The 27,973-nt window shown below is 44.8% G+C and overlaps 1 protein-coding gene across 9 annotated transcripts in view; it reads left to right on the top strand.

Annotated features, from left to right (window-relative positions):
- Positions 1 to 723: 723 nt before the first annotated feature.
- CACNA1D (calcium voltage-gated channel subunit alpha1 D) overlaps positions 724 to 27,973 on the top strand; it is a 308,623-nt gene continuing 281,373 nt past the window's right edge. For all 9 annotated transcript variants that reach the window (XM_081073050.1, XM_081073054.1, XM_081073051.1 and 6 more), the window contains exons 1-3: positions 724 to 919; positions 2,840 to 3,146; positions 6,872 to 6,977. In XM_081073050.1, coding sequence (XP_080929176.1) covers positions 853 to 919; positions 2,840 to 3,146; positions 6,872 to 6,977 — 480 coding nt within the window. In that variant the 5' untranslated portion in view covers positions 724 to 852. The remainder of the gene's footprint in view (positions 920 to 2,839; positions 3,147 to 6,871; positions 6,978 to 27,973) is intronic.

The following is a 27,973-nucleotide window of genomic DNA, read 5'->3' as shown; positions in this document are numbered from 1 at the left end:
CGCTCGCCGCCTGCGCAGGGGCCGCAGGCGCCGCCCGCTTCTTTCGGGGAGAAGGGGGCGAGCACGGCGGCGCGGAGGGGGTTAAGCGGGAGGCCCGCTGGAGCGCGCTTCCCCGCTGGCGCCCGGCGGCCACTGACCCGGGCTGGGGAGGCAGCGCCCCGCGTCCCCCGCGGCGGCCACCGGACCGCGCGGCCAGTGGGGGGAGAGCTCGCGGCGGCAGCCGACCGCTGGGCGCGGCGCGGCCGTGGGAGGCTCGGGGCGGGCGGGCGGGGGAGGGGACGGCGGTGGCGGGCGCGCAGCGTCGCCAGGGCGAACCGGCGTGCGGCGCGGCGCGGCGGGCGCGGAGCGAGCGAGCGAGCGAGCGCCTCCGTCCCCGGATGTGAGCTGGAGCTGCCCGCGGGGTCGGGCGGGCGGCGGGCGGCGGCGGGCACCGGGCTCCGGGCACCGCGGCGGGCGGCGGGCATGGGGGGCGCTCGGGGCGACCCCGGGGGCCGGGCTGGCATCGCCGCGGCGTCCCTCCGCTAGAGGAGCGACCAAGCCAATTCTCCTTTGCAGCAAAAAATTTTACGTGTATATATTATCAAGATAATATATACATCTGATCTTATTTTTTAAAAAAGTTTATTTTGCTCCATTTTTTTTTGAAAAAGAGGGAGCGTGGGAGGCGAGCGGTTTTTATAAATTATCCTTGTTTTCTGTTATCTGTCCCCGTCCCTCCCCACCCCCTGCTGAAGCGAGAACAAGGGCAGGGATCGCGGCCCCTACCTCCCCGTAGTCCCCTACCCGCTCCTCCCCCGCCCCACGCCCAGCACAGTGCCCTGCACACGTTAGGCGCTCAATAAATGTTCGTGGATGATGATGATGATGATGATGAAAAAAATGCAGCATCAACGGCAGCAGCAAGCGGACCACGCGAACGGTGAGCAGCCAGCGCCTGGCACCCGCTGCCAAATCTAATGCTCGTCAGGGTCCTCCTCATCCCACCCCCTCTTGGTTCTCACCCCCCTCCCGTCTCTGATGCGCAGGGTGGGTTGAGGGGGTTGGAGAGGATGCTTCTAGCTCGGTGTCATCTATAGAAAGGGGAGATGCGTGACAGCCATTCGGTTCTCCTCTTCAGGCCTTGAATGTCAGAGTTAATTCTGCATTTGTGGGGTGGGGGCGACTGTGCGGCTGGCGGAGCGGTGAGCCGAGGTGATTCGGGTTCAGTGTCCTCGGGCTCAACTTTCCTCCAACGCTCCCAAGCTATGGAAGGGGGCTGGCTGTTAGTCTTCAGCCCGAGCCCTCTTTCCATCCTCTTCTCGCCTTCTCCTCCTTCTCCGTCCCTGGTTGACAAGGAAGAAAGATTCTGGTGGCATTGTGAAAATTCTAGGATTGCCGGGTTTCACCCTTCTAGTCGGTGGGTGAAGCACACCCCTCCCCTCCAGAGGGAGGTCTGGTCTCAGAATCGCCGACCAGGGGTGGGTTGGAGTGCGTATTCCTGCTCCCAGTGCCGCTGTGCACACGTCGGTAACCTAGCAATGCCCAGGGAGTCGCTGCCGCTGTGGGGTTCCCCTCCCCGGCTCTGGCCCGGTCACCACGTGCAGCTACCGCACGGGCCGGGCTGGGTCGAGGGAGGCTGGAGCAGCTCCTGGCCAGCCCTCCTTGCCCTCCCTGGAGGTCGCTAGCACCCCCCACAACTCTCGTGGGCTTGCAGCTTTCCCAAGTGAGCTCTCCCCAAGGGAAAGCTTGGCACGACTCCTCTGCCGTCCGCCCCAATGGCCCCCTTCTCAGGCTGCTGGGCAGGCGGACTTGTGCTTGCCTTGTGCTTGCTTTGGCTCTCCGTTGTTCTTTACTTAGCAGGAACTGGTTTTGCAATGCCCATCCCTCTACCTGTGCCACCACTCTCACTTTGACTTGTCTCAGTAAGGAGGTTGTGACCCAAGGCAGGCAGGTGCCTGCGAAAGCAGCTTGGGTGGTAGCCTAATCCAAAGCCAGAGGGGGCTTTGCCTATCTCCTTGGGGTTCTGCCCTTGTGCGTCAGGATGCCAGCCTACACTGATGTGATTCCTGCTTGGGCCTGGCAGGCCCCTAGCATAATCCAGCCTGTCTATCCTAGGTGTAGAGGTGCAGGCTGCTTCTCTTGTCTATTCCTCTGGATGCTGGCTTGGCTGCTTCAGCTGCAACTTAAAATGCAAAAAAGCCCTAAAGATGTTTTCTGTTTTCGGAAGCCTGTGGAGGAAATGAGTCCCAAGCATCATGAATTTTCATTTGCAGGAAGTGTCAGTGCATAATCTAGATATTTGTTATAGGGCTTTTGGTATTGCTCTGGTGCCAGTGGAGGACTTTTTTTTTCCATGCTGAAAAAAATGCATTTATGGCTATGGAAAGATGTTGTAGTAACACTCTGAAAATGATTAAGACTATTGAATTATTGACACTGCCTTTTTTTGGTGATGATGGTAGTTATTTTGGAGAAAAGCTGTTAACTCATTGGCGATATGTGGGTTTTAAAAGTCAGAAAAGAATGTGGAATGAAATGTGGGCATGACCTCCGTTTATCTAAAGAAATGCACTAAAAGACACCTTGTGAAGACATAGCTGTAAGGAGGTATTAACCCCATTGGGTGTCATGCAGCAAGGAGGTCCTCTGTGACTGACACTTAGGACAGAGCACGGGGACTTTTCTTGCTGCTCTGGCTGACCGAACTCCTGCTTCTGAAAAATAGGACATGAGCTTCAAAATAGAAACGTGGGGATGATTCCCCCTGGTTATTGCTGGAGTCAACCTTTGCTTTTTTCTGACATTGGTTTTTCATTGTTTTTTTAAAAAAACATTTTTTTTTCTTTTTCTTTCTTCCCAGAAGCAAACTATGCAAGAGGCACCAGACTCTCTTTTTCTGGTGAAGGACCAACTCAGCCGAATAGCTCCAAGCAAACTGTCCTGTCTTGGCAAGCTGCAATCGACGCTGCGAGACAGGCCAAGGCTGCCCAAACTATGAGCACCTCCGCCCCCCCACCTGTAGGATCTCTCTCCCAAAGAAAACGTCAGCAATACGCCAAGAGCAAAAAACAGGGTAACTCCTCTAACAGCCGACCGGCCCGCGCCCTTTTCTGTTTATCACTCAATAACCCCATCCGAAGAGCCTGCATTAGTATCGTGGAATGGAAGTATCCTTTTTTGGGGGAAGTCTTTCTCATTTTCCCTTTTACCATCTGTTCTTTAAAAGGATTTGTGTTCCGAAATGGCACTTACAAAGTGGTAGAAGTCGGGAATGTGCGCAATAGAAGAAGCTGTGTATAAAGGGTTTCATTGTGTATACCTTCCTATCTCCTTAGGGTGCAGATGGGTGGCTCTCTGCGTATATTTAGCATACTCTGTGTGTGTGTGTGTGTAGTGATGGTGGTAGGGGGAGGGAGTGATAACCTGAAACTTCAAAGTGGTAGGTAATTAAAATATGAAACTAACCTTTGGTCCTTTGACATTAGATAGTTAGTTGAAATCCACCACTGTTTTGGGGCAGTGGTTTTCATTGAACCTATTGCAAATAAGGTACACTGATTGAAAAAGAAGACTATATGAGACTCCACCAGAAATAAATGCATTTTTTACATTTAGTGGAGTCTTCTCATTCTGATGTTTGAATTTGCTTCTGAAACTCCAATTAATGCCAAGGTTGCTCCCCCCTCTGACATCTGGTGATTCTAACTGTTCAGGTAGCTATAACACAAATATGCACACTTGCTTCCTAGGGAGGGAACACTTTGCTCATCAATGCTATGACTTCTTGGAATTTCCTTTTGACAAGTTCCAAAAAGGCATCTGAAATGTGAGCAGGAGGGAACATGCAAAGGGAGCGGTTTGTGTGCGCCTCTTTCCCCCCCACCCCCAACCCTTATGAGTTAGAGAACAACCCTCTCAGTGGAGGAATTTGCAGTTGCTGCCTTTATAAAAAATTCTGTCTATGTCCTGGGACTGGAGTTACATTTCTGGTGTCTTCTTTGTATTTTTAAAATTGAACTCCAAATGCCCAAGGATGGTTGTTATGTCCCAGATCTTGGAAAACTAGGGTGCTCTGTCTATTCACCCCCTTCCCCAAATCTGGAGGCCAGATGGAATCCAGTTAATGGCACCCTTCAGAAAAGGTTGACTGAGGCCTTCTTTCTGTGCAAATGGCTTTCTAATTAGTCAGATGATTCATTGGTCTGGGTAAAACAAAGCATTTCCTTCTCCCAGAAGTATATTTGGGGCCGATGAGGAGCCTTAGCAAAGGGAGGATGTTGGTGACTTGCTACAAAGTGGAGCAGAAACTCCCTTATAATTTGAGTACCTAGCCAGGCAGCTGTTTTCATGCCCTCTGTCTTAGCTGGCTATATTCTGTGCTCACCGACGGGAGTTAAAATGAGGCAACTGTCTAGAAAGGTTTTAGAGAGAGCAGCCAAATGCAAGGGTAGGTTTTGAGGGGTTTTCACGTGCTTTTCCTTTTTAGAACAGACGTCTTTTCTCTAGAAGGAGTTAATGGTGTCTCTCACGTAGCTGGGATTGTGTGGATGTGTTTTCTCTTGAAGTTCTTTTCTAGTCTGAGGATGAACACTGGAGTCGGCCCAGGAGGGAGCTAGGTAAAAACCACTGCCTCTGACTCCTCAGTGGCATTGCTGCAGTCAGAGGCAGTGGATGTGCTTAGCCAGAAAGATCTCCTTTTCAATATGCTGGTTTGACGAGACTGAGTAATCAGGGACCTCTCGGTGGGGTTATTAATTTCATGTGGAGTGAGGTGGGAGGCCTGGTGCTGTTTCTCTTTGTGCACAGTAATTTGTATATAGCAATTTATGTGCACGGAGTAACTTCCTGGACCATGCTGCCGACTCCCTTTCCTGCATTGCCAGACACATGTGTTCAGGAACTAGGGGATGTGGCCGCCAGTGCAGGGAGGAGGGCCTGCTTGCAAATGGAACAGTGGGGAGAAGCCTTAAACCATATAGGATTTGTTTGTTTGTTTTTTCCAAATGGCAGTTTTCTTCTAGTTCAGGGAGCAGGTTATAGAAACCCTCTAAAGCCGCTGTGCCAATCTGTCAACCCAGACCAGGATGGTGAGAGCCTGGTTTGTTTTTGCACACAGGAAAGGCAGAGTGGCCTGCATCTTGGAGGCATGAGGAATGTTCAGCTTTCCAGAAGGAATTTTTAGGATCAGACCCATCTATTTCTCTATTGCTCTGTTCCTCTTGGCTTGTAAAAGTCTTGTGGCAGTGAGATGGCATCCACCAATACCTGGAGACTGAAACTGGACCCCCACAGAGAAAAAACAAACAAACCGGCTTACGTTTGGCCTTCCTGAACAGTGTTAGTATTTCTCCGATTTGTTGGTTTATCATTTAGGTGTTGGGAAGTTAAAAAGAAAGAATGGTAGTGTGGAGGAGGGGAGAGACAGTAAGTGTGTTTCTATATAGAATAACATTGGGGCGACTGGCTTTTTAAATTTCAGTAGGAACTGCTAATAAGAAAAATGAAAAGGAGATTTTGAAGTCTTAGGGTGGACTGTTTTAAAGTTGGGTTCCTAGATAAGAGATTTTGTAATACTAGGTGAGTTAAAAGAATCAATATGAATGAAAGCTAACTGGCTTTAGAAATAAACCGGTAAACATTAGTAAAGGAACAATGTTGTTCATGTCCTTATTACAGTGAGTGTGGAAGCTCTTTAAGGAGCTGAGTTTTCAGGATACTCAAGGTGTCCCCCAGAGAGACAACGGGTCGTTGTTTCCTCCAGCATTTAGGGCTTTCCCAGAATATCAGGATGAATGGAGAAGGGTCTGTTCGTACTCACATCGTCAAAGCTTTAGTATTCGAAGTGTTTAGTTAGACCAGTGGCCTTTTGTGGGTAGAGTGTGGGAGTAACACAGTTATAAAATCAAGCCCTGGAGTTGCAGATTAGGTTGATGTTCACGAAACCTTGCATTTGGAAAGGCTGAAAACCAAAGGAAGAAAAACAGTTGTTTTGGCAGATGTCAAATGTTGTATTGCCAGTTTTGACAATGTCTCTTAATAACACCAGAATGTTTTAGTGAGGATCTGTTGAGCTGATTTCAAAGCGATTCTTCCAGACAGACCCCCAAGATTTAGAATTGTTAAATTATACTTTGAAAGTGTCTGGTGCTGATTTCTTAGGGCTTTTTATTTAATTTGTTTATAAATTGAATGCAACAACACATTATAAACTGAGCTCCAGTCCAGCTCGGATCTGAAGCAGTGGTTACCATTGATTAGTAAAGGAAGGAGAGGAGGGAGCTCAAGCCTGGCTTGCTTATTACAGTGTGTGAGGTATTGGAACAAGCCACAAGACAGTCACCGGTAAAATGGAGAAAGTCCTGGTGAGTTGGCCTGCCCCCGTCCAGACAGGAGATTCAGACTGACCAAGCCAAGAATAGTGCCCGAGAAAATGACTCTAGCACATGGAGGCAAGGGTTTGTGGAAGAGATTTATCTCGTGATGACTTCTCTTTCTGTCAGGAAAGGAAACAAATAGCCAGGAATTTAGCTTTCTAAGGCCCTTGTTGCTTTTAAAACTACAAGAAGCAGAAACCTGGTTCACACAGTGCCCTAATTGGATGTGGTTTTAGGTTTTAATATAAAATGTACAGCAGAAGAATGAGTGTAACATGATCCTTGCAACAGAAGAAAAGCACATGGAGAGGTCATTTGATAGGAAGATCTGCTGTGAGACTATCACTTAGGGTTACTTCTGCTGGGAACCTACTCATCACAAGAGTCAGTTAAAAGATTTGTGTATATAATTTTCATTTTGAAAGTGGTTCAAAAGTGGTGTGATTGGGAGTGTGGTGAGAGACATGGTTTATGTTTGTATAATACATATGCCTATATACCTTAACAACATTTTTCAGACCATTTGACATATTTATATTATTGGCTATTTTTGCCAATTGTGTGGCCTTAGCTATTTACATCCCATTCCCTGAAGATGATTCTAATTCAACAAATCATAACTTGGTAAGTGTCCTTAGATTCCTGCTTGTCCTGATAAGTGATTATCATTTGCCTCCATATTTAAACTGGTTGAAGTTTATAGCATGTGATGTTTCGTGGAGTTTTGCAACAATGTTTTTTTTTGACCTGTATGCTCAAATTTATACTGAATGAAATTGTTTAAAGTCATGAATCTTGTATAAATAGATGTGCAACTTTTTGTGGAAGAGGTTTGTAGCAGATTTTAAAATAACTTTTTTCCTCCATGTAGGCTTTTGTTGTCTACCGTTCTTTTCCTGATAATGTTAGCTTTTTTTTTTTTTTTTTAAATCCAGTGTTATTTGGGAGTGGTGGGTACTTTGGTCAATTTTTCTGGTAAGTCAAAATTATCATGGATTTTGTATATGAACTATTAATTTTCAGAGAAGTAGAATACTTCCTATGAAATGCCCCAAGATAAAATGATTTTGTGGTTAAATAAATTGGGATACTTCCACATACTTCATTGCCCTCTTAAAGATTTATAGTGCACGTTAGCTCAGTATAAGCTCTGGGAAGGTCTGTAGTTAAAAAACCAGTTTCATTTTGTTTAACTCAGCTAGTCCCTAAAAGTAATTGGTCAAGGATTCTTTAAACAGTTTTTTGGCAGAACACATTACAGAACCAGCATTTCATGGAACTTCCTTTGGAAAAGGTTGATACAATTAAAAAAAAAAGCACTGAAGTGCACTATAGTGGGACTAGGAGCTTGTCCCATTCAGCTGTCAACTAGCTGTATCTTGGGGCATTCCCATGCCCTTTCTGCATTGCCATTCACCCACTTGTCAATCAAGAGGATTGGATGAGAAGATAACTAGGATTGGTTTTAGTTCTGATGTTCTGTAATCGTTCCTTGATGATGCAGAAGCCATTTCAGTATTTTTCTGGAGCTGTAGCACCCTTGCCTGGATCAATTCTTTATAATTGGAGGCCAGGCAGACAGGCTGAAGGAAAAGGGGGCCAGTGCTGGATAACAGGAAACTCTCTCCATTGTTTTGTTTTCTCCTCTTTTAGCTAGTTCCATCTGTTTTGGTTTCTCGTGGTGAAGCTGTATTATTTAATACGGCTGGATGTTCCTAACTGAGTGTTGTGAAGGCAGAACTAGGGTGGGGAATGCTCTGCTGAGTCCTTAAGATATTAAAATTATGCTCTTTCCTTTTTATTTTAATTAAAGTTTATCGGGGTGACAATTGTTAGTCAAGTTACATAGATTTCAGGTAGACAATTCTGTATTACATCATCTATAAATTACACTGTGTGTTCAACACCCAGAGTCAGTTCTTCTTCCATGACCATATATTTGATCCCCTTTACCTTCATCTACCATTTCACTGATATGTGGTGTGTAAACCAAAAACAACAAAAGAATAAGACAAACAAATGAGAAACAAAAACTCATAGACACAGACAATTGTTTTGTGGTTACCAGAGGGTAAGGGGGGAGGAGGGTGGGAGATGAGGGTGGGAAATTATGCTCTTGAGGTTAGCCTGAATGGTTTACCGACAGGATTTCATGTTACATATAAAATGTTCGGCATATTTCAGATGAAGAGATGTCTATTCATCTTTGGGGTTTTCTGGTCTGATTTGTAGGTAATTACAAAACATTGGACATTGCTACTGAAAATGCACTGGTAAACGGGAGTTGTCTATCCATACAAACACTTGCTGTTAGTACATACTTATGCTATGCTAGAGATAATTTGTATAACTTTGGATGTTTTAAATAGCTTCTGCTTTGGTTGTAGACAAGTGACATTGGATGATTATTTTAAAGGAGAAGCAGAAGTAGTGAAAAGCCCTCATCAATGGGGATAGATCATCATACTCTAGGCCACAGATGGTGTCAGCCTTGTTACCAAATTTAACAACGTGGATGGTGACCCAGTTTGTTGTTTTTTATGGCTCAAGAGAACATGATTAAACAAAGTTAGAAAATAAATACCTTTCAGAAAGGCAGACTAATTCTAATCAATGGGACAATTACTATAGCTGCATGTATAGCCAATTAATATTAGAATTTTTCCCAGTGAAATTAGGGGCACTGATATAAGTTGTCTGATCATTTGGCTTTCTCAGCTATAAGGTTGGGAGTGAAATACAGGAGATGGGTACATCTTCTTCCCCTTGGCAGCTCCTCCCCAGTGTATCCTTTCTTGACAATTCCTACATAGTGGTCTGTCTTTTGGGAGAGGGGGCAGGGTGTTATTTTGGCAGGCTGTTCTAAAACCCAACATGTATTCCTTTGACTTCTTAGTATTCTGAAACTCACAGCATTCGAGTTTGTCTTGTGTTCACTCGAATGATCACATGGCCAGATGAGTTTATTCTCTGCCTGACTCTTTAAATACTTCTTTCCCACTGTGGGAAGGGAAGAGCTTTGTGGATTTCCCCCCTGACTCTTAGCAAAGTCCCATGCCATGTCAGTCCTCCCACCAGGGAGCTGGGTTTTTTTATACATTTGACCCAATTTGTACCCAAGTGATTGCTCTATTTTTGGGATGGGTTTAGAGGCAGCTGAACGAGGCTTATTTTTCATCTGTAGTAAATACCTTTCAGTTAATGTGAACGGCAAAACAAAGGGCAGAGACTGATACGGGTCGCCAAGCTGTATGAATCTGTGAGCTCATGATTTTCTTTGCTTCATAGCTCTGTGGGAAATATGTACATCAAGCTTGTAGAGTAAGATTCAGGGCCAGCTTTGTGGAAGATGTTTCTGCCCGTTACGGGTTGCTTGTAGTGAAATTACTACTTTTCTTGGATGAGAAACTGGCCATCCCTATTGCTCCAATGCATGTTTGGTCTGGGTTGTGTGTAACACAGCCAGCTTTGGGAATTTAGAAACTACCTTGGGGGCAGCATGTTTTCCCAGGGTTAGATTCAAAAAAAAAAAAAATTATAAACAATCTCAAGTTTCTATGCAGCTCACATTTGTGGACTTGCAGGGACTAGTGGAGGCTGCAGCCATGGAAACGGTGCAGCTCAGTTCCCACAGTAACATTCCTCTTAGTTCAGTCAGTAGCAGTATTTCCTCAGTTCCACTTATTGAAAACATATATCATTTACTTAATTTTCTTCTTAGCAGGAGGGTGCGGGAGAGCTCGTTTTTATGGAGTGTCAGAGTGGGGCTGATTACAATATTGTACTTCATTGTGTTGAAAAATGCTTTATTTTGCTTCCCAAACTTGAGTCTCTCATAAGCAAACTGACGTGGTTGAACAGTTTTCAGTCTGTGCAACCTGTTCCTGGGGCGCCCCACCCCCCCAGGCTGCTGCCTGCTCCTCTGTGTACCGAACTGCCTTCGATTAGATCTCCAAAGTAGGGGTGCATCGTCTGCCACGTCAGACCTTCCTGGAGGCCTGCTAATGACTGCACCCACACAGAGCAAGGCCCACGGCCCTTTACCAGGCAAAGAGCCTTGCTCCTATCAAGTGCTCAGCAAAGGCTTCTTAAACTCAACGAGAAGTTTCACTAAGTCTCTGACCCCTTTGCTGCCCCTTTCTCATCTTGCTGCGGCCAGTGTGTGTTTTCAGCCTGCTGACATTTTGCCTCTACAGCACCCCTCATGTCTTTCTTCCCTTTCCTCTGTGTTCACACCACTGTTGGATGACTTTTGCTGGGTAAGTGAAATTGAGGCTTCAGTGGCTGCTCACCAAGGAAAGGCCAGATTCCAGGGGCCAGTTCCTCCTGGGTCTGTGTAGCCTTTTTTGGTTTATCCTCCATTCCTCTCCTTCACATCCCCACCCACCATGCGTCCACCATAAGTTCCCCTGCCCTACTCTTGTGCACCTCCTGATTTTTCTTCCACGATGTTCTCCATCTGAAATACCTCTTCTGTCATACCACCCTTTTTTCACATGGCACCGTCCTCATAGCTGCTCAGGAAAAAATAATCCCAAATTGTGTGTCTCCCATGAGGCCTTCTCTGATCCTGGTCTGAAGTAACACTCTTATCTGAACCTCTCTCGTGGCACTTCACATGTAAAATGCCCTCTTTTTTAGTTATTTATATGCATATCTTATCTTTTTTTTTCTTTTTTAAAAATTTATTGGGGTGACAATTGTTAGTGAAATTACATAGATTTCAGGTGTACAATTCTGTATTACATCATCTATAAATCCCATTGTGTGTTCACCACCCAGAGTCAGTTCTCCTTCCATCACCATATATTTGATCCCCCTTACCCTCATCTCCCTCCCCCTACCCGCCTTACCCTCTGGTAACCACTAAACTAGTGTCTGTGTCTATGAGTTTTTGTTTCTCATTTGTTTGTCTTGTTCTTTTGTTGTTTTTGGTTTATATACCACATATCAGTGAAATCATAGGGTTCTCTGCTTTTTCTGTCTGACTTATTTCACTTAGCATTATACTCTCAAGATCCATCCATGTTGTCACAAATGTTCCTATATCATCTTTTCTTACCACCGAATAGTATTCCATTGTGTATATATACCACAACTTCTTTATCCATTCATCTATCAAAGGACATTTTGGTTGTTTCCATGTCTTGGCCACCGTAAACAAAACTGCAATGTACATTGGAGCACACGTGTCTTTATGGATAAATGTTTTCAGATTTTTTGGTTAGACACCCAGGAGAGGGATTGCTCGGTCTTATGGTAATTCTATTCGTAATTTTTTGAGGAACCTCCACACTGCCTTCCATAGCGACTGCACCAATCTGCATTCCCACCAACAGTGTGTGAGGGTTCCTTTTTCTCCACAGCCTCTCCCAACACTTGTTACTATTTGTCTTGTTGATGATAGCCATTCTGACTGGGGTGAGGTGATATCTCATTGTGGTTTTTGCATATCTTATCTTTACGTTATCAAGCGTCCTCAGAATACAATTCATAGTGACTCATTTTCAATCCCCAACAATGCCTGGCCTGGTGGTGTGTAGTAGATGTTCAGTAAATATATATGGTTGATGACCGCCAAATGAATGGCTCTCTCAGGAAAAGCACGTGCCCATTCTTTCCTCTGAGCCATGTTCAGGGATTTCTTGAGTAGCTGGGCCCTCTGTAAATTCCTTGGAGGTCCTTGGCTGGAGGTGTGTTGGAGGTGACAAGCATTTATCCCTGAAAAGCTTAGGGTCTTGTGACCCTTCTCGTGTACCTCTGGCTGCACAAGTCCTTGGACTATCTGGTGTCAGAGCTGAGCCGTCTAGCACATTTTGTGCTCTGGCTCCAGGGCTCAGAGTAGCAGAGTGCAGGGGCATCTTTGGGTAGCAGTGCTGGCTGTGGACAATTGTCAGTGGGATCAGATGTTGCACAATGGCCAGGAATGCTGTGGGTCAGTCTGCTTGGATTACATTCTCTCCTCCATGGCTGAGATCCCAGTGTACAGTGTCTCCTGGGCTCAAAAAGTGATTTCATTGGATCTGCATGGTCACATAGTTCAACATCTCACTGGTGTTGCACATAGGGAGTGGTGCGCGTTGTAATGCCGGAAACAGTTTCATTACCTTGTTCATTGGGCTTAGCCTATAGGTGTGTCTTAGTTCTGTACCTCCTCTGCACCATGTCTTTTTGTTTTTTAAGATTTTTATTAAAATATAGCTAACATACAGTATATTAGTTTCAGGTGTACACAATAGTTACTCAACATTTATATAGCTACAGTGATCACCATGATAAGTCCAGCAGCCGTCTGACACTGGACCACGCTGTCACAGTATTATTGACTGTGTTCTCTATGCTGTCTGTTACATCCCCGTGACTTATTTGTTTTATGCTTGGAGATTTGAACCTCGTACTCCCCTTCCCTTTCCCCCTCCACCTTAAAAATTTTTTAATTACACTTGAAATTCAGTATTATTTTATGTTCTGGTGTCCAGCATAGTGGTGAGACATTTATATAATTTAAGAAGTGATCTCCCTGACTGGTCTAGTACCCACCTGGCACCATACGTAGTTATTACCATATTATTGACTATATTCCTTGTGCTGTACTTTACATTCCCCTTGACTATTTTGTAACTACTGATTTGTACTTAATCTCTTCAGCTTTTTCACCCTGGCTCCCAATCCCGCTCCCATCTATCATCCCCGTAAATCTAGTACCCGTCTGACACCATACATAATTTTTACAATATTGTTGACTATGTTTCTTATACTACACCCTACAATCCCATGACTACTTTGTAACAACCAATATGTACTTCTTAATCCCTTTGCTTCCCCACCCTCCTCCCATCTGGCAACCATCAAAATGTTCCCTGTATTTATGAGCTGGTTTCTCTTTATTTATTTTGTTCTTTAGATTTCATATATAAGCTAAATCACAATGCGTCTGTCTTTCTCTGTCTGACACTCCACTCAGCACAGTACCCTCCAGGTCCATCCATGCTGCTGCAGATGGCAAGAACCCATTTTCTTCCCTGACTGAGCAATATTCCATTGTATATATGTACCACCTCCTCTTTATCCATTCACCCATTGATAGACACCCAGGCTGCCTCCACATCTTGGCCATTGTAAACAATGCTGCAGTGAACATATGGATACACATGTCCTCTGGAAGTAGTGTTTTAGGTTTCTTTGCATAAATACCCAGAAGTGGGATTACTGGGTCCTTCTTTGTCTCGTGTTATAGGCTTTGTTTAAAAGTCTAGTTTGTTTGGTATAAGAATTGCTTGCCCAGCTTTTTTTTTTTTAATTTCATTTTCATGAAATATCTTTTCCCTATCCCTTAACTTTCACTCTGTGTGTATCTTTTGATCTGAAGTGAGTCTCTTATAAGCAGCATTTATAAGGGTCTTGTTTTCTTACCCATTCATCCACCATATCTTTTTTTTTTATTAGTTTCAGGTGTACAAAACAATGTAATAGACATTTACACCCCTCAAAATTGATAACCCCTCTTCCCCCAAACTACTACCCCTCTGACATTGCATGTAGCTGTTACAATTCCATTGACTCTCTTCTCTATGCTGTACTCCATATTCTATATATGCACTGTATATGTATATATATATATATATATATACATATATATATATATATATATATATATATATTAAATTATAGTTGAAATTCAGTATTATTCAGCTTCAGCTTCAGGTGTACACTGCAGTGGTCAGGCATCTACACCATCCATGAAGTGGTCTCCCTAAAAAGACAAGTGCCTATCTGGTACCCTATAAAATCTTTACAACATTACTGATTATATCCCCCAAACTGTGTTTCGCGTATCCCCGTGGCAATCTTGTCAGCCACCCTATCTTTTGATTGGAGCATTTAATCCATTTACATTTAAAGTAATTGTTGATAGATATGTAGTTATTGCTATTTTATTATTCATATTTTTGTTCTTTTTTTCTTCTTCTTACAGAAGTCCCTTTACCATTTCTTGTAATACTGGTCTGGTGTTGATGAACTTCTCTAGCTTTTTATTGTCTGGAAAACTCTTTTTCTGTCCTTTGAGTCTAAATGATAGCTTTTCTGGGTAGAGTAATATTGGTTGTAGGTCCTTGTTTTTCATCACTTTCAATATTTCTTGCAATCCCTTCTGGCCTGCAATGTTTCTGTTAAGAAATCAGCTGACAGTCTTAATGGAGCTCCCTTATAGGTAACTAATTGCTTTTCTCTCACTGCTTTTAAGATTCTCTCTTTGTCTTTAACCTTTGGCATTTGAATTATGGTGTGTCTTGGTGTGGGCCTCTTTGGATTTATATTGTTTGGGACTCTCTGTGCTTTGTGGGCTTGTATATTTATTTTCTTTGCTAGGTTAGGAAAGTTGTCTGTCTGTTTCTTCAAGTAGCATTTCAATTTCTTACTCTCTCTCTTCTCCTTCTGGTACCCCAATGATGCGAATGATGTTGTCCTAGAGGCCCCTTAAATGCTCCTCATTTTTTTGAATTCTTTTTTCTTTATGCTGTCCTGATTGGGTGTTTTCTGCTGCCTTCTACAGCACTGATTGGATCCTCTGCTGCATGGAATCTATTGTTGATTCCCTGTGTAACGTATTCTACGTTTCAGTTATTGTATTCTTTATTTCTGACTGATTCTTTTTTTAAATTTTTTTCTATCTCTGTTTTATGTTTCTTATCTCTTTGTTGAAGTTCTCCCTGAGATCACTGAGCACTTTGTAACCAGTGTTTGGAACTCTGCATCTGGTAGATTGCTTGTTTCCATTTTGTTTAGTTCTTTTTCTGGAGCTTTGTTCTGTGGTTTTTTTATTTATTTATTTATTTTTTACTTGGGACGTGTTTCTTTGTCTCCCCATTTTGGCTGTCTCCATGTGTTTGTTTCTATGTATTAGGTAGGGCTTCTATGTCTCTCGGTCTTAGTAGAGTGGCCTTATGTAGAAGGTGTGCTGTGGGGCTCAGTGATGCAGTCTCCCTGGTCACCTGAGCCGTGCACTCCAGGTGTGTCCCTTGTGTGCGTTATGTGCCCTCCTGTTATAGTTGAGTGTTGGTTTCTGTTTGCATGTCAATTGATCGTCAGGCTGATTGGTTATGAGGACTAGATGTAACTACATTGGAGGAGCTGTGGTGCAGGGGCTGACTATATGGAGTGGGTTGTGTTTTAGAGGACTCTGGTGCCTGCACATTGTGTCCTCTGGGTGTGTTGTCCTCATTGGTGCCTGGGTGATGCTTCAGCTTGGTCCAAAAAAGGCACCTGGGCATGCCAGCCCTGGGACCTCCTGGGAGGGGAACATCTGCAGGCCAAGTTCAGCCAAAGCCTGTGCCCTGCCTGGGGCTGCCTGGCATAAGCCACAAAGAAATCCAGATGGCCACCCCCCATGTTGGCTTGGAGATGCTTCAGAGGCCAAGCTGTGAACTGAGGCTGGCTGTCACTAGTGCCTTTGTGAACCTCTGAGAGATTTTAGGAATGCACACAGCATGAGCCAAGACAGGCAGTTTGTTCAGAAAAACCACTGGAAGTGGTTTGGGTATGCCCAAAAGTTGGTGGGGCAGGGTCTGAGGGAAGTACCAGGGTGGGGTGCATGAACGGTATTAGCCAGGTTGATGGAGACTCAGATATAGCGGCTACCTACATCTGCATGCCTGGAGCGGGAGGGCTCTTTGTAGAAACAATGGTTTTAGCTGGCTTCTCCTTTCAGGAGAAAGCTGCCCTTCCAGCCCTTCTCCTGAATCCAGACAATTCAGTTCCTCTCCCTATGTCCCTGGTGCCTTTCAAGCTGCTGCCCCAGTGCTGGAGCTCAAAGTAAATGAGTCCATCAGTGAGTAAGTATGTGCCTGGGCCCTTTAAGAACAGTGCCTGGGACTGCAGCCACCCTTTGTCTCACCAAGCCACAATCTCTGCTGTTTTTCACAGCCAGAAGTTGTGGGGACTTCTCTCCCTGGCACTGGTACCCTGGGCTGTGGAGCCTGGTGTGGCGCTAGGACCCCCTCATTCCTCTGGCAGGGACCTCTGCTGCTGAAATATACCTCTGGATTTTTAATGGTTATATGCAGGTGTTGGACCAGCCTCTTCCATGTCTCTGCCCCTCCTATCAGTCTTGAGGTGGCTTCTTCTGTATGTCCTTATTTGTAGGGCTTCGGTTCAGCTAGACTTCAGGTGATTCCCAATGATGGTTGTTCTGTAGTTTAGTTGTAGTTTTGATGTGGTTGTGAAAGTAGGTAAGTACAGCATTTAACTACTCTGCCATCTTGTACACCATGTCTTTGCCCTGCTGTCTTTCTGTTGGAGTTGTGTGCTCTGGTTTCTGCATGCTGAGCTCTGTTCTGCTAGGACAGCTCATATGCTGCCTCAGTCAGCCTTCTCTGATTCCTGTCCTCTTCCCACCTCCCACCCCACCTGCTAAATGTAAGTACTTGCTGTTTCTCTGCACTCCATTAAACATGGTGAACCCTCCTCTTTCCAGATATTAGCCCCTTTCTGCCTGATTTTATAACTTCCGTGGGAAGTGACTTGGTGTGCAGTGTGTGACATGGGCTTTGGCTCTTTGGCTGAATAGCTAAGTGACTTTGGATGAAACTAGCATATGACTTCCTAGAGGCTGAGGCGGGAGACTGATTTCGTCTCTTTAACATTGTGACTGGTGTACAGTAGGCACACCAGGATATGCATGTGGAATAAGTGAATGTATAAATGAATGACCATACAAGGGCTCCACAGTATGTCCTTATAGAGCAGTAGTTAATTTTCAACAATTGGCTAATGATTAATGTTTGCCTAAGAGACTGACTTTCATTGACCAATATTAACGAGAATCCCAGGAAACACCTGTCAGAGTTTGCCTTTAATTTCAGGATTGTATCTTTCTCGGTAGATTTAACTCTTTACACGTGAAATAGGAAAGAAGAAAGACAGTATTTGATGCTTTTGGTATCCCTAAGTCATAAGCTGACTTCTGTGTCCAGTGTTGTATGCAAGACATTTGTGAGTGACTGCACTTGGGTGGATGTGTGAGTGTCACATTTCATGTAAGGACTGGTCGAGGGAGAGCAGCAAAATGACCAGAGATGGATTTGTGCAATGATACCTTACCCAGAGCTAGTTTCCTAATCATGAAATGGGAACCAGTTTATGTGCTAATCAGATAATCGTACCTCTTTTATAGTGTTACCTTGGTTTGATCAAAATAGCTTGATCTTTGATTGAACAGACTTTGATCGAGCATTGACTGTTTCAACTTTTACAGAATTCAGGTTTGCTACTATTAACGTTCCTTAAAAAGAATTCCCAAAGGGGCCTCACTCTTTTGTTTGTTAAAAAGCAAATCTCAGTTTTATCGTCACGTCTTACACACTGGAACTTCCCTGAGCAGACCCTTTAAAAATAAGCCTATCTTAAAGTGAAGATCTTTGGATATATTGTTGTATTAGCCAGAACTCATTGGATTACAGGTTTCAGAAACCCAACTCAAATTGGCTTAGTTGAAAAAAAAAGTATATGTGTGTGTGATTTATTAACTCAGCTAATGAAAAGTCCAACGGGTAGAAATATTATCAGACATAGCTGGAAATGACGTTTACAGAGGGCCTCAGGACCCCATCGGGCACCCAGGTCTCAGTGGCAGAGTTCCACTGGCCTTCAGCATGAACACCTCACACATCGTGGAGGGTCTGCGGGGGAGATGCATGCCTTTCTTACCTCAGCTCATGTTCCATATTTAAAAAATAACTGTGAGAAATGAGAGACCCCTGTAGAAGATTTGTTGGTAGTTTACTGTTTTAACCTTCCCCATTGGTATTTGTTTCATTTTTTTTACTGTCTGAAAAATGTGACAAGTACCTAATACGGAGGGGACCATTTGCCCAGCAGTAGAGACATTTAACTCGTATGTGGTAGGGGAGACTCTAGAACAGACCCCAACAGCTCCTCACCAAAGAAAGTCCCTAAATAAATTGAAGAGACTCTGGAATCCTGGTGGTTAAACTGTGGGGAAGGACTGCATAGGGTGTTACTTTTGCATGGATGGTGCTCAGAGGGGACGGATGTTGGTGGGTGTCCCTGTCCTGTGGGGTGTGGGCAGGGGGTTGGCAGGTTGTTCAGGAATAGATGTTAACATTCCTACCTCTGCCTTCTACCATACTCAGATTCCTGGGGCTCTCTGCCCTCAGTAGGGTAGGAAGTGTTGCCTAAGTCCTCTTCTGCCCGTGTGATTAAAATCAAGAAAGTGGCAGAAGGTGTCTTCTCTTTTTAATTGAAGTGAGAATGGTATTCATACAGTTGGGGTTCTTGCAGGGAGTAAGGCTGGGCAAGCAAAGCTGGCAGTGGGAGGTGGGCAGGAGGACACAGTGAGAACAACTGAAGATGGGGAGGAAGGAGGAACTAACTTCCTGAGGGAATCAGTTTGGTCTGTTTGACTGCCTGTGTGTGTGTGTGTGTGTGTGTGTGTGCGCGTGCGTGTGTGTGTTTAAGAGCCTTGGAAGTGAGGGTGGATGGATGGTTGGATGGGTGTCTTTGACACATACCTTATAGGATGAATTCTTCCTCTAGTGATTTTAACTAAACAAGGCTCCAGACACTGCCCAGGCTGGGAAAAGTGACTTTCTTTTCCAGAACCTCAATGCAGTTATTTCTGCTAATTTTTTTTCTTCCTTTCTACTGGCTGAATGGTAATTTTAGAAGTCACAGGACATCTGTTGAAATTATTGAATGAATGAACGAGAGGTCAGGTTGGAGGGAATTGGGGGACTGACTTGAGGGAGGGATGGCAGGCTGCAGACTGTTCAGGGAAAATGTGGGTGGCAGTTGGCTTCAGCCTGGGAAGACGGGAGGCGGTCTCCTTGGTCAGCTGTGCCTGGGGACTCAAAGCAGGCTGGGTGAGGGACTCATGCCTTTCCTTGCCTGTCATCTTCTGAAGGGCCCACACTGCCTCCTTTTCCTGTGTCCATGGGGAAGCCGAGCACTGTGTAGACTCCCAGATATTTTTGTAGAGCTTTAAGCTTGTTTATAAGAAAGGAAGTCCAGGCACCATTATTCCACAAATATTTATTGAGACCTGCTCTGCAGAGCGCGCCGGGCTCCTGTGTCCCTGACTTCCAGCTGGTGCCTGCTGCAGCTCGTGGGGCACAGCTGCCCTTTCATTAAGGAAAACCCACACATGGGGGCAGGGACAGCCTTCTTTGTTTTCCTTATTTTGCCTTCTTATAACAAATCATCGTCCAAAATTTACACAAGTGCTACACGAATACATTCTTGTAAACAATTAAAACAATCCAGATAAAGTGACAGTCCCCTTTTACTTGGCCGGCTCATTCTGATCCCAGTAATCAGTTGGGGGTGGTCCCTTCAGAACTGTTTTTCACTCTCTGTGTGTGTATGCATGTGTGTATCTTCTGCGCATTGTGAAATACATAGCTCTGCAGTGTGGGTATTTTCCGTTTGACACAAGTGAGAACCTAATGCATGCATTATATAGCCTCCTTTTCCCCACTTAATGTGTCTTCTAGATCTTTCCATATCTCTATGTAGAGATCTAACAAGTTCTTAGTGGCTGTAAAATTTTCCACGTGTGAATGGACCATGGTCTAATTGTTCTTTTTCTGAGGAGCATTTAGGTTAGTTCCTAAAGTTTTCCTGTTTCAAACAATGCTACATCGAACACCCTTGTATGTGTTTCTCTGTGCATACAAGTAAACATTGTTTTCTGGGATAAGCACGTAGAAGTAAACTCTCTGGGTAGAAGGATAGTGCAGTTTTCATTTCCATACACATTGCTCTTCACTAAGCCCATGTGGACTTAGGCTCCCCTCCCCACATCTCCTTGAGATCACCATCATTTAACTCTAATGAACGACTCGTTTGCTCTTTTTTTTTTTTTAAACTTTTATTCAATTTAAGTGTGTTTTTCCAGGACCCATCATCTCCAAGTCAGGTAGTTGTTTCAATCTAGTTGTGGAAGGCACAGCTCACAGTGGCCCATGCGGGGATCGAACTGGCACCTTGTTGTTAAGAGCATGTGCTCTAACCAACTGAGCTATCCAGCTGCCCCTCATTTGCTCTGTATGTTAGGTTATGGGAAAGGACATCTTAAGGGTAGGTACGGCCCCTCTCTTGGGTGTTTGGTAGGCATCTGGCGCGTCTGGTTAGAGCAGAAGGTCCACGAACCCTGAGCACTGAATTTGTAACCTCAAGCTTTGTAATCCTGAACCATAGACCCGGATGAAAGACGCTGAAGATGATTATTCTTTCCCTGGCTTTGAGTGCCACCCATGTGGGTACTGTTATTCTTTCAAAGTGAAACATTCATTCTTGGTAGCTAGTAGGTAAATAAGTTCCAGTTACAAAAAAAATTGACTCTTAGTTTTGGAATGTTTGCTTGCTACAATTTAGTTCCAAGATGAGTGCTGCCTTTATGTTCCTTTTAGTCGGGGAAGAAAACTATCTTATCTGGTATGTTTCTGCTGTTCTTTGGTAATTATTTTATTTTCACACACAGTAAAATCTCGCTATTATTACAGTATTTATTTTAGGTTTTCCTACTTCCAAAAGGTGGCTTAGAAATTGAAGTTGATGAAAGATGGGGCACTTGGGAATCAAAGCAAAGTAGGTGCTCTCGGTGAATGGATGGCTAACACTTGGGCACTGAATAGGAGGTTAGGTTTTCCAGCAGTGGCTGCAAAAGGGAGCATATCCTAACTTACATGATTTTTATGCTCTCAACAATGGGAAGCAGCTGCCTTCATTCAAAAACGCACTTTGCAGGAACCAAGTTCAAGAAGGAATCTACAGCGTGGGTCCTTGTATGAAGTACAGTGTTGGGGCACGGTGAGCCCAGTCTTTGCTGTGCTTTTGTTAAAGCTGGAAATGCCCTGCAAGCAGATGGTCCCCGGATTCATGGTTTCTATAGGGTTAGGGCACAACGTTACACTGAGGTACAATGAAGGCACTTCTCTATAAGAGCTTCGTGGTTTAATTACGTAACTTCCATGTTATAACTTAGTGTAGGACTACAGCTGGGAAGACTAAAAAATTGTGGAACACAGCCATCACTGAATCATACATAAACTAATTTTTTAAGTGTGTGTTTGTAAAATAAAGTCCATTAAGCACATTCGCTTACTGTCCTTACGTGGTTTAAATCATAATACAAAAGGATAGGATGAATTAATTACAAAGAACTCCTTCAAAAACCCTCATTCTTGAAGAGAGGTGGTTTTATTATTTTACTCTAATGTAAACTAAGGAAGTAGGCAATCTTTTGAAAAGAAGACATTCTTGAATATTCTTCAGTACATAGATTAACACTGAGGTATAATGAAGCTGTTTATGTTTAAGTGATTGCTTTTAAATTGTACAAAAACAGCTTGAATAGGTAAATGGGTAAAATGCCGCCCTTTTGCACCTGTAATTATCACCTTAGTCCTTTTTTGGTGATGATGCAAAAATGAACTCCTCTTTAGGGTGTCCTGAGTTCTGAACTGGTGACGGGTAAATTAATGGTGACTATCGAAAGCTCTCTTCGGAATTTCTATCTAATGGGGGTGGAACTAAAACATCTAAAGTTCTAAATTAGAACATGGGAAAGAGGCAACAACCTGCAGGAATTTGGTAAAAGAGAGGTGTTAAACCTTTTTCTAGAAAGCCATGTGGGGTGGAGCTAGTATGGTAAGGTAAGAGGAAGGAAGCTTTGGTAGATTTTAGGTTGGCCGATGGAAGGAGCTAAGTGATGTCATTAGAGCCTGCTGGGGCCATTGTAGGCTGATGGTCTGTTCTGATTTACTCTGAATGGTGTCGGATGTGAATCACAGGCCCAGTGAGCTGTGATCTTCAGATGGACATGCTCCTTTTTCAGATCCTGCAGGTGACTTGCCCGGGTCACATAGTGAGAGAGGAGCCAAGTGGAGACTTAGGCTTCTGTCTCCCAGTCTGTTTTCTTTCCATTCACTCCAGTTATAGCTGTGAATCTGGGTTGAAGCTAGGTACTTCCCATATGGCCGGGGCAGGGCTGAGAATACCAGGGGCAGTCATGATCTAGAAAATCAGATGACCAAATAATGGTTTTCAAAGCTGGGTATTTAGTTGGCTTTAAATTATCCTCCATTGTGTTTTTTCAAATCTTTCCAAAGATAGTTTTGATCACTCTTCCCTCCTCTGTTGAACTTCATAAATTATTCTCTTACTTTCTTTGTGCATACCAACATATAGAAGTCCTTTGGCCATAGATGGCCTCATTATTTTACGGAATGAGTCAGGCACTGGCCAGTGGAGGTGTAGGGCAGGAGAGAATCAACAGAGCTGGTTGACAGATGCAGAGGGTCTCTTGTTTTAGTTATCTTGTTTTAGTGTGGTTGGCATACCCTGTCTTTTTGACTGTAACTGGAGGCAGAGATAATTGCCTTTGTTACAAGCTTATGGCTGACATCTACTGAGCTAGGTGGGCCTTGTATATACAATCTCCTTTAATCCTCATTTAATCCTAACCATAAACTCCTGAGGAAGATACTACAACGTCCTCCTTTTACAGATGAGGAAACAAGGCTGGGAATAGCTAAATTGCTTACACGAGGCTATGAGGCCTGTAATTGGCAGGGCCAGGATTCCCAGCTGGGCTTTCTGATTTAAGAGCCCACACTCCACTACTAGGCAGTGAAGGGAGGTCCAGGCTCATCTGAGCTGAGCAGAGGAAGGCAAGGCCACAGGGTAGAGAGCCTTGAGTGCCTACGGCAGAACCTCAGGTGGGTCTCTGGACAGGCTTTACATTTATTATTTTGGTGAGGTCTTGAGACCTCGGTTTTGGGACTGGAGTAGGAACAGTTTCTATATGTCCTCATCCCACCACCCAGAGGCATTTCCAGGCTCTGAGTGTCGGCCGTGGCTGGACAGTATCAGGGTGAAGGTTTTTAGCAACCTGCAGCCCTCTGCTGACCTTCTGAAGCGCCTTACGAATCATCCAGTTAAAATGGGAATGAGTAGAGGAGTTGAAATTTGCACATTATGTGGATTTTATTGCATTTTAATTCCTTGAAAAGTGTTGACTTGGGAAGGGAAAGTGCGGGTGCCTTGCAGTGTGGGTCAGAGGTTTGTGCCAAGCACTGGTTGGTGGTTAGGAGTAAACAGTTGGGGTTATGGGCATGGACTCAGTCCCCAGCTTTGCCATTCACTGCCTGGCCCTTTTCTGTAAAAGAGGAAATCAAGCAGCTAAAGGGGTTCGCCCAGGCCCCGGCTCCTAGGAAACAAGGAGTCAGCATGGACTGTCGCTATTACTGTGATCCAGGGTGCCATGTCCTTGAGTCTCAGCATGGTTCTGTGAGGTGGGAATTGCTGTCTTCAGCTTTCAAGATAAAGAAACAGAGGCTTGGAAGGCTGACTTGCTACTGACCCAGTGAGAGACTGGTAGAATGGGGATTGGATGAGGCGTGGACCCATCCAGCCACATCAGAAAAGTTTCTTGGATGGTTTGCTGGATTAGGGGTTTGCTTTCCAAAGCCTTTTTATGGAATATGTTTTCATCAGACTGACCCATTTCATTCATCCTGCTGAATACACTAAGATGTTAATAGTCATAGGGTGTGGGTGGACCTGGTGATGAAGTGACTGAAAGTTATCCTGCTGGTCGTAGGAGGACCTGGACCACACCCCGTCTTCACTTAGACAATAGTAAAGGGTTTCTTTCCCTCAGAGCACCGGGGGCTGGTTTAATGGTCAGGAACTGATTCTATCACAGCTGGGAATACTGAAGCTTGCTTCTACATGAAGGTGAGTTATCCTTGGGGCAGGGAAGAAAAATCCAGAACTCAACACCCTCTCATGAGTGGTGTTTCTGCAGACTACTGTCTCAGTTACCTGGGAATCCCATTGATGAGCTGTGTCTCGTTTCTGGCTGGGGTGGGAGATTCCTGACAGCCTCTTGATTAAATATTACTCAGCAGAAGAAAGAAAATAAACGCTAAGGAGCAAAACAGGTGTTAGGGGAGGTCTGGCCTGATGGCTGTGTTCTCAGAAAGGAAGATTGGACATTCTTAGAACTGGAATAAATGACAATAATTGCTAGCAGCCGAGTGGTGCTTCCTTCATTGTGTCCGATTTAATTCTCGCACATACCTTGTGAATACTGCTCACGTTTTATAGAGCAGGTGGCTGAGCTCGGGCTGTTAAATGACTTACCCACGATCAAACAGACAGGAACTGGCTGAGTTGGGACATAGACCTTTGGATTCCTGGGCCTCACTGAGTCTTCCCTGCCTGTTGTTTGGGTGGGAGACGGAGGCTCACAGATGGGATGTGACTTTCCAAAACTAAGCTCCCTAGAAACCAGTTTATTGTAGGTTCTTCGCTGCCATGTGGCCCAGATCTCAGTTTTCTAACCTGTGAGATGGGAATAATGATGGTAATATTTGCCTTCCATTGCTGAGAGGATTAAAAGTGGTTTTTGTAAGGAAAGCCTCTGTGTGAGCCCCAAGTGCTGTACCGTTAATTTTCATACACATCTAGTTTCACTGTTTTTCAGGCTTTTTAGGCCTGCCCTGATCTGACTCCCTCCTTCCCTCCCTCCCTCTTTTTCTGTCTGTACTCTCCTATTTTTAGGAGAGACTTTGGAGGGAATAGATCTGGATTTGGGTCCCAGGTTTGCTGCTAACTGGCTTTGTGACTGAACAAATGATCTTACCTCCCTTGGCCTTAGTTTCCTCATACGTAAAATAGGGATAATAATGCTTGTCTCATCTTTAGCATGGAGTCTTTGTGAGGAGTCAATAAAATAATGTGTGAAGCCCCAGTTCACCAAAAGACATTATTTAATTGATCAGGAATAGTTCCAGGGAGAGTCTCCCACCTCCTAGTGACGTTCTGGGTTCAGCAGCAGCTGAGTATTGGAGGACGCTCCTCCTGTTTCCCCCCTTGAAGTGCCGTAGGGTTTGGTAAGTCACAGTCACCGGCCATGCCTGTTCAATCCCTGTGTTCTCTTACGGGTGTTTGCCTTTCTTGGCCTGATGATTTTTCTTTCCCCTCTTTTCCTTATTGTGGCCCAGTCCATGGGGTGGGAAGGGGAGCGTGCCCCTTCCCTTTTCTTCAACAGGGGCCCTGTTACTGCTCCCAGCTCAGGGCTTGTGGCATCCGAAAGGGCTGTGTGGGAGCCTGGTCGGGTGGCTCTGAGTGGCACTGCAACGGAGAGGTTTCCTGCTGAGGTTGCCGAGGTGCTGAGGTCAACATTTTCAGCAGCAGGGAGCCGTGTGTTCATATTCTTCAGAAAGACCGAGCACAGCTTAGGGGTTCTGGGATTGGTATTCATGACCACACTGTGTTTCACTGTGGGAGTGTGGACCCCTCTGTGCAGTGAACTAGTAGGGCCTGTGTCTTGAGCCTTGTGGCCTTGACTTCAAGGCTCAGCACTTCAACCAAGGATTTGAAGTGCTTGGTTGTCAGGCTGAAATTTCCAGGCTGAAATTTTAATACCTGTTTCTTGTCTGGTTTTTACAGTAAGTCACGTCATAATGACTAACACCCTCATTTTGCCGATGAGGCAATTGAAGCTTAGAGGAGTTAACTGAATGACTCTTTGCTGAGGTAATAAGCCCATTAGATTGTAAGTGTGGCCTGTGGTCCCACTCTGCACTGTTCGAGCGCTGTGCCGGCAGAGTGTGTGTGTGTGGTCATGGAAAGGATGCAGAACGGGTGTCAGCTGACCTAGCTTAGTGTTCCTGCTCTCTAACCACACTTCTGTGTGATCCTGCTCTTGATTGGTCATAAAGCAGGGAGTAAACAGTCAAATAGGATACGTGTAAAAGTGTTTTATAATCTAGAAAGCAGTGTATACACGTAAGGCATTATCCGTATTTGTCTGCTGAAGAGTGACTTCGGAGGAGAGGACTCAGGTCTCACCTTTCCCTTGGATTCTTTTAGAAAGCAGCTCAAGGCTGAGTCCCAAATCCACTCTTGTGTCCCCCTGATGCCAGTGCCACATGTGGCCCCATGCAGAAGAAAAGTCACACCCACCAGTGCGACCACAGCCCTGATGCTTGGAGTGTTGTGGCCATGCTGAGGTGGGGGTAGAGAAGGCCTGAGAAAGCCCGTCAGATCTGAACTACCTTTCCCACCTTCATGAGTTTTCAAAGACCAGCCCTTATTTGAGGTCCTAACTATTCTTGCGCTCCTTGAGATTTGTGGAATTCACCGTGGTTGTGAAATGGAAACTGCAAACGATTTTGCTTGGTAATGGATAGGCTCGTGACTCCAGGTAAGCAAGTGCTGCTTCCCAGTGTTAAGTGTGAACGGAGCATCATTAACATCCTATCTTCACTCTATGCTAAATCTCTCTGTGGTGAAAAACGGACGTAATAAATGTAGTCCCAGCCTGAAACTAGGGAGCCATCCAAGGCTGGAGATGCTGACGGATGGGTGTTGCCTCCTTCCCCTGTGTGGTGGTGTGCATGTGATGTGCTAAGCTGGGGCGGTGGTGACAACAGCTGGTGTGTTCTTTGTGTGACTCCGCAGACTAGCCCCCTGGGTTGGAAGCAACCCTGCCCTCTGAACCTCTGACTTGCTTGTGTTGATCGTATGCCATTTTCTTATTTCTAACAAGAGTGTGACGTCTTAAATCTCCACTGCTTCTGGCAGCAGGTGTTAGCTAAATGACTGACCATGTGATGAAGCAGCACTCCATCTTCATCAGGCACCCTGAGCTTGCTTTAACTGCTTTGACTATTTGCTTAATAAAGGCCTGATGATCTCTCTTTCCATCCTGGGAGCATACTCCTGGGAGAATACTGGAGACAGAGAGAGAGGGAGGGAGGGAGGGAGGGAGAGAGAGAGAGAGAGAGAGAGAGAGAGAGAGAGAGAGAGAGAGCGCGAGCGCGCAGTCTTCTTTGGGAGAGACTTTGATTGCTTAATGAAAACATCAGAACTTATGCAACCAAAACATAGTGCCCGCTTCAAAGTAGTAGTTGTGGGGGCTGCATCCTCACCCCAGTGATGCTGGAACACTTGTCTTCAGATTGCTTTCGGAGCCAATTCCTACTTTTCATTTTGCTTTGTTTCTGGCTAAGAATGGGGTGATCTGGGGTGATCCAGGTTACTGGCTTTCTTCACCAGTCTTTTCTTAAAGAAAATCTTGGGTATTTGTAAGAAAATAAAGTCTATCTTCAAAGAACCAAATTTTCTTATCTTTGAGAATCTGGAGAGGAAGGTGTCATGGGCTCTGAAGAAGGTCTTACACTGGCATTTTGGAAATGTTCTCAGGAATGGCAGTATTATCAGAATTACGTGTCCAGTGTCCAAGCCTACTAGTTTGAAGGGAACAACACTTATTGATACGATTCCTGTGTGTTTATGAAATGAAACAGCCTAACTACTTTGCAGTCACGCTTCGGTAAGTCTGCAGTCTCATCTGGTCTGACTCTCTTCTTGTGCCAAGAATTGTTCCATCTAGGCTTTTCTGTTTAGCTGCTGGCCCCAGGAAAATGGTCAAGTGAGATGTTTTACTCCCAGCCGTAGCCTGGTTTTTAAAGGCCTTCCTCATCCCTGCCAAGGCAAATTTTCACGTTACCCCAGAGTCAGGGAACTCAGTTGTGGGTTCTGGGGAGTGATGATACATGCCTGACCCTTGCCAGGCCTTCGGGGTC

The sequence above is a fragment of the Rhinolophus hipposideros genome, assembly GCF_964194185.1.
Source record: "Rhinolophus hipposideros genome assembly, chromosome: 14".
Taxonomy (NCBI): Eukaryota; Metazoa; Chordata; class Mammalia; order Chiroptera; family Rhinolophidae; genus Rhinolophus; species Rhinolophus hipposideros.
Note: the sequence above shows the minus strand (reverse complement) of the source record. Positions and strands in the feature narration are given on the sequence as shown.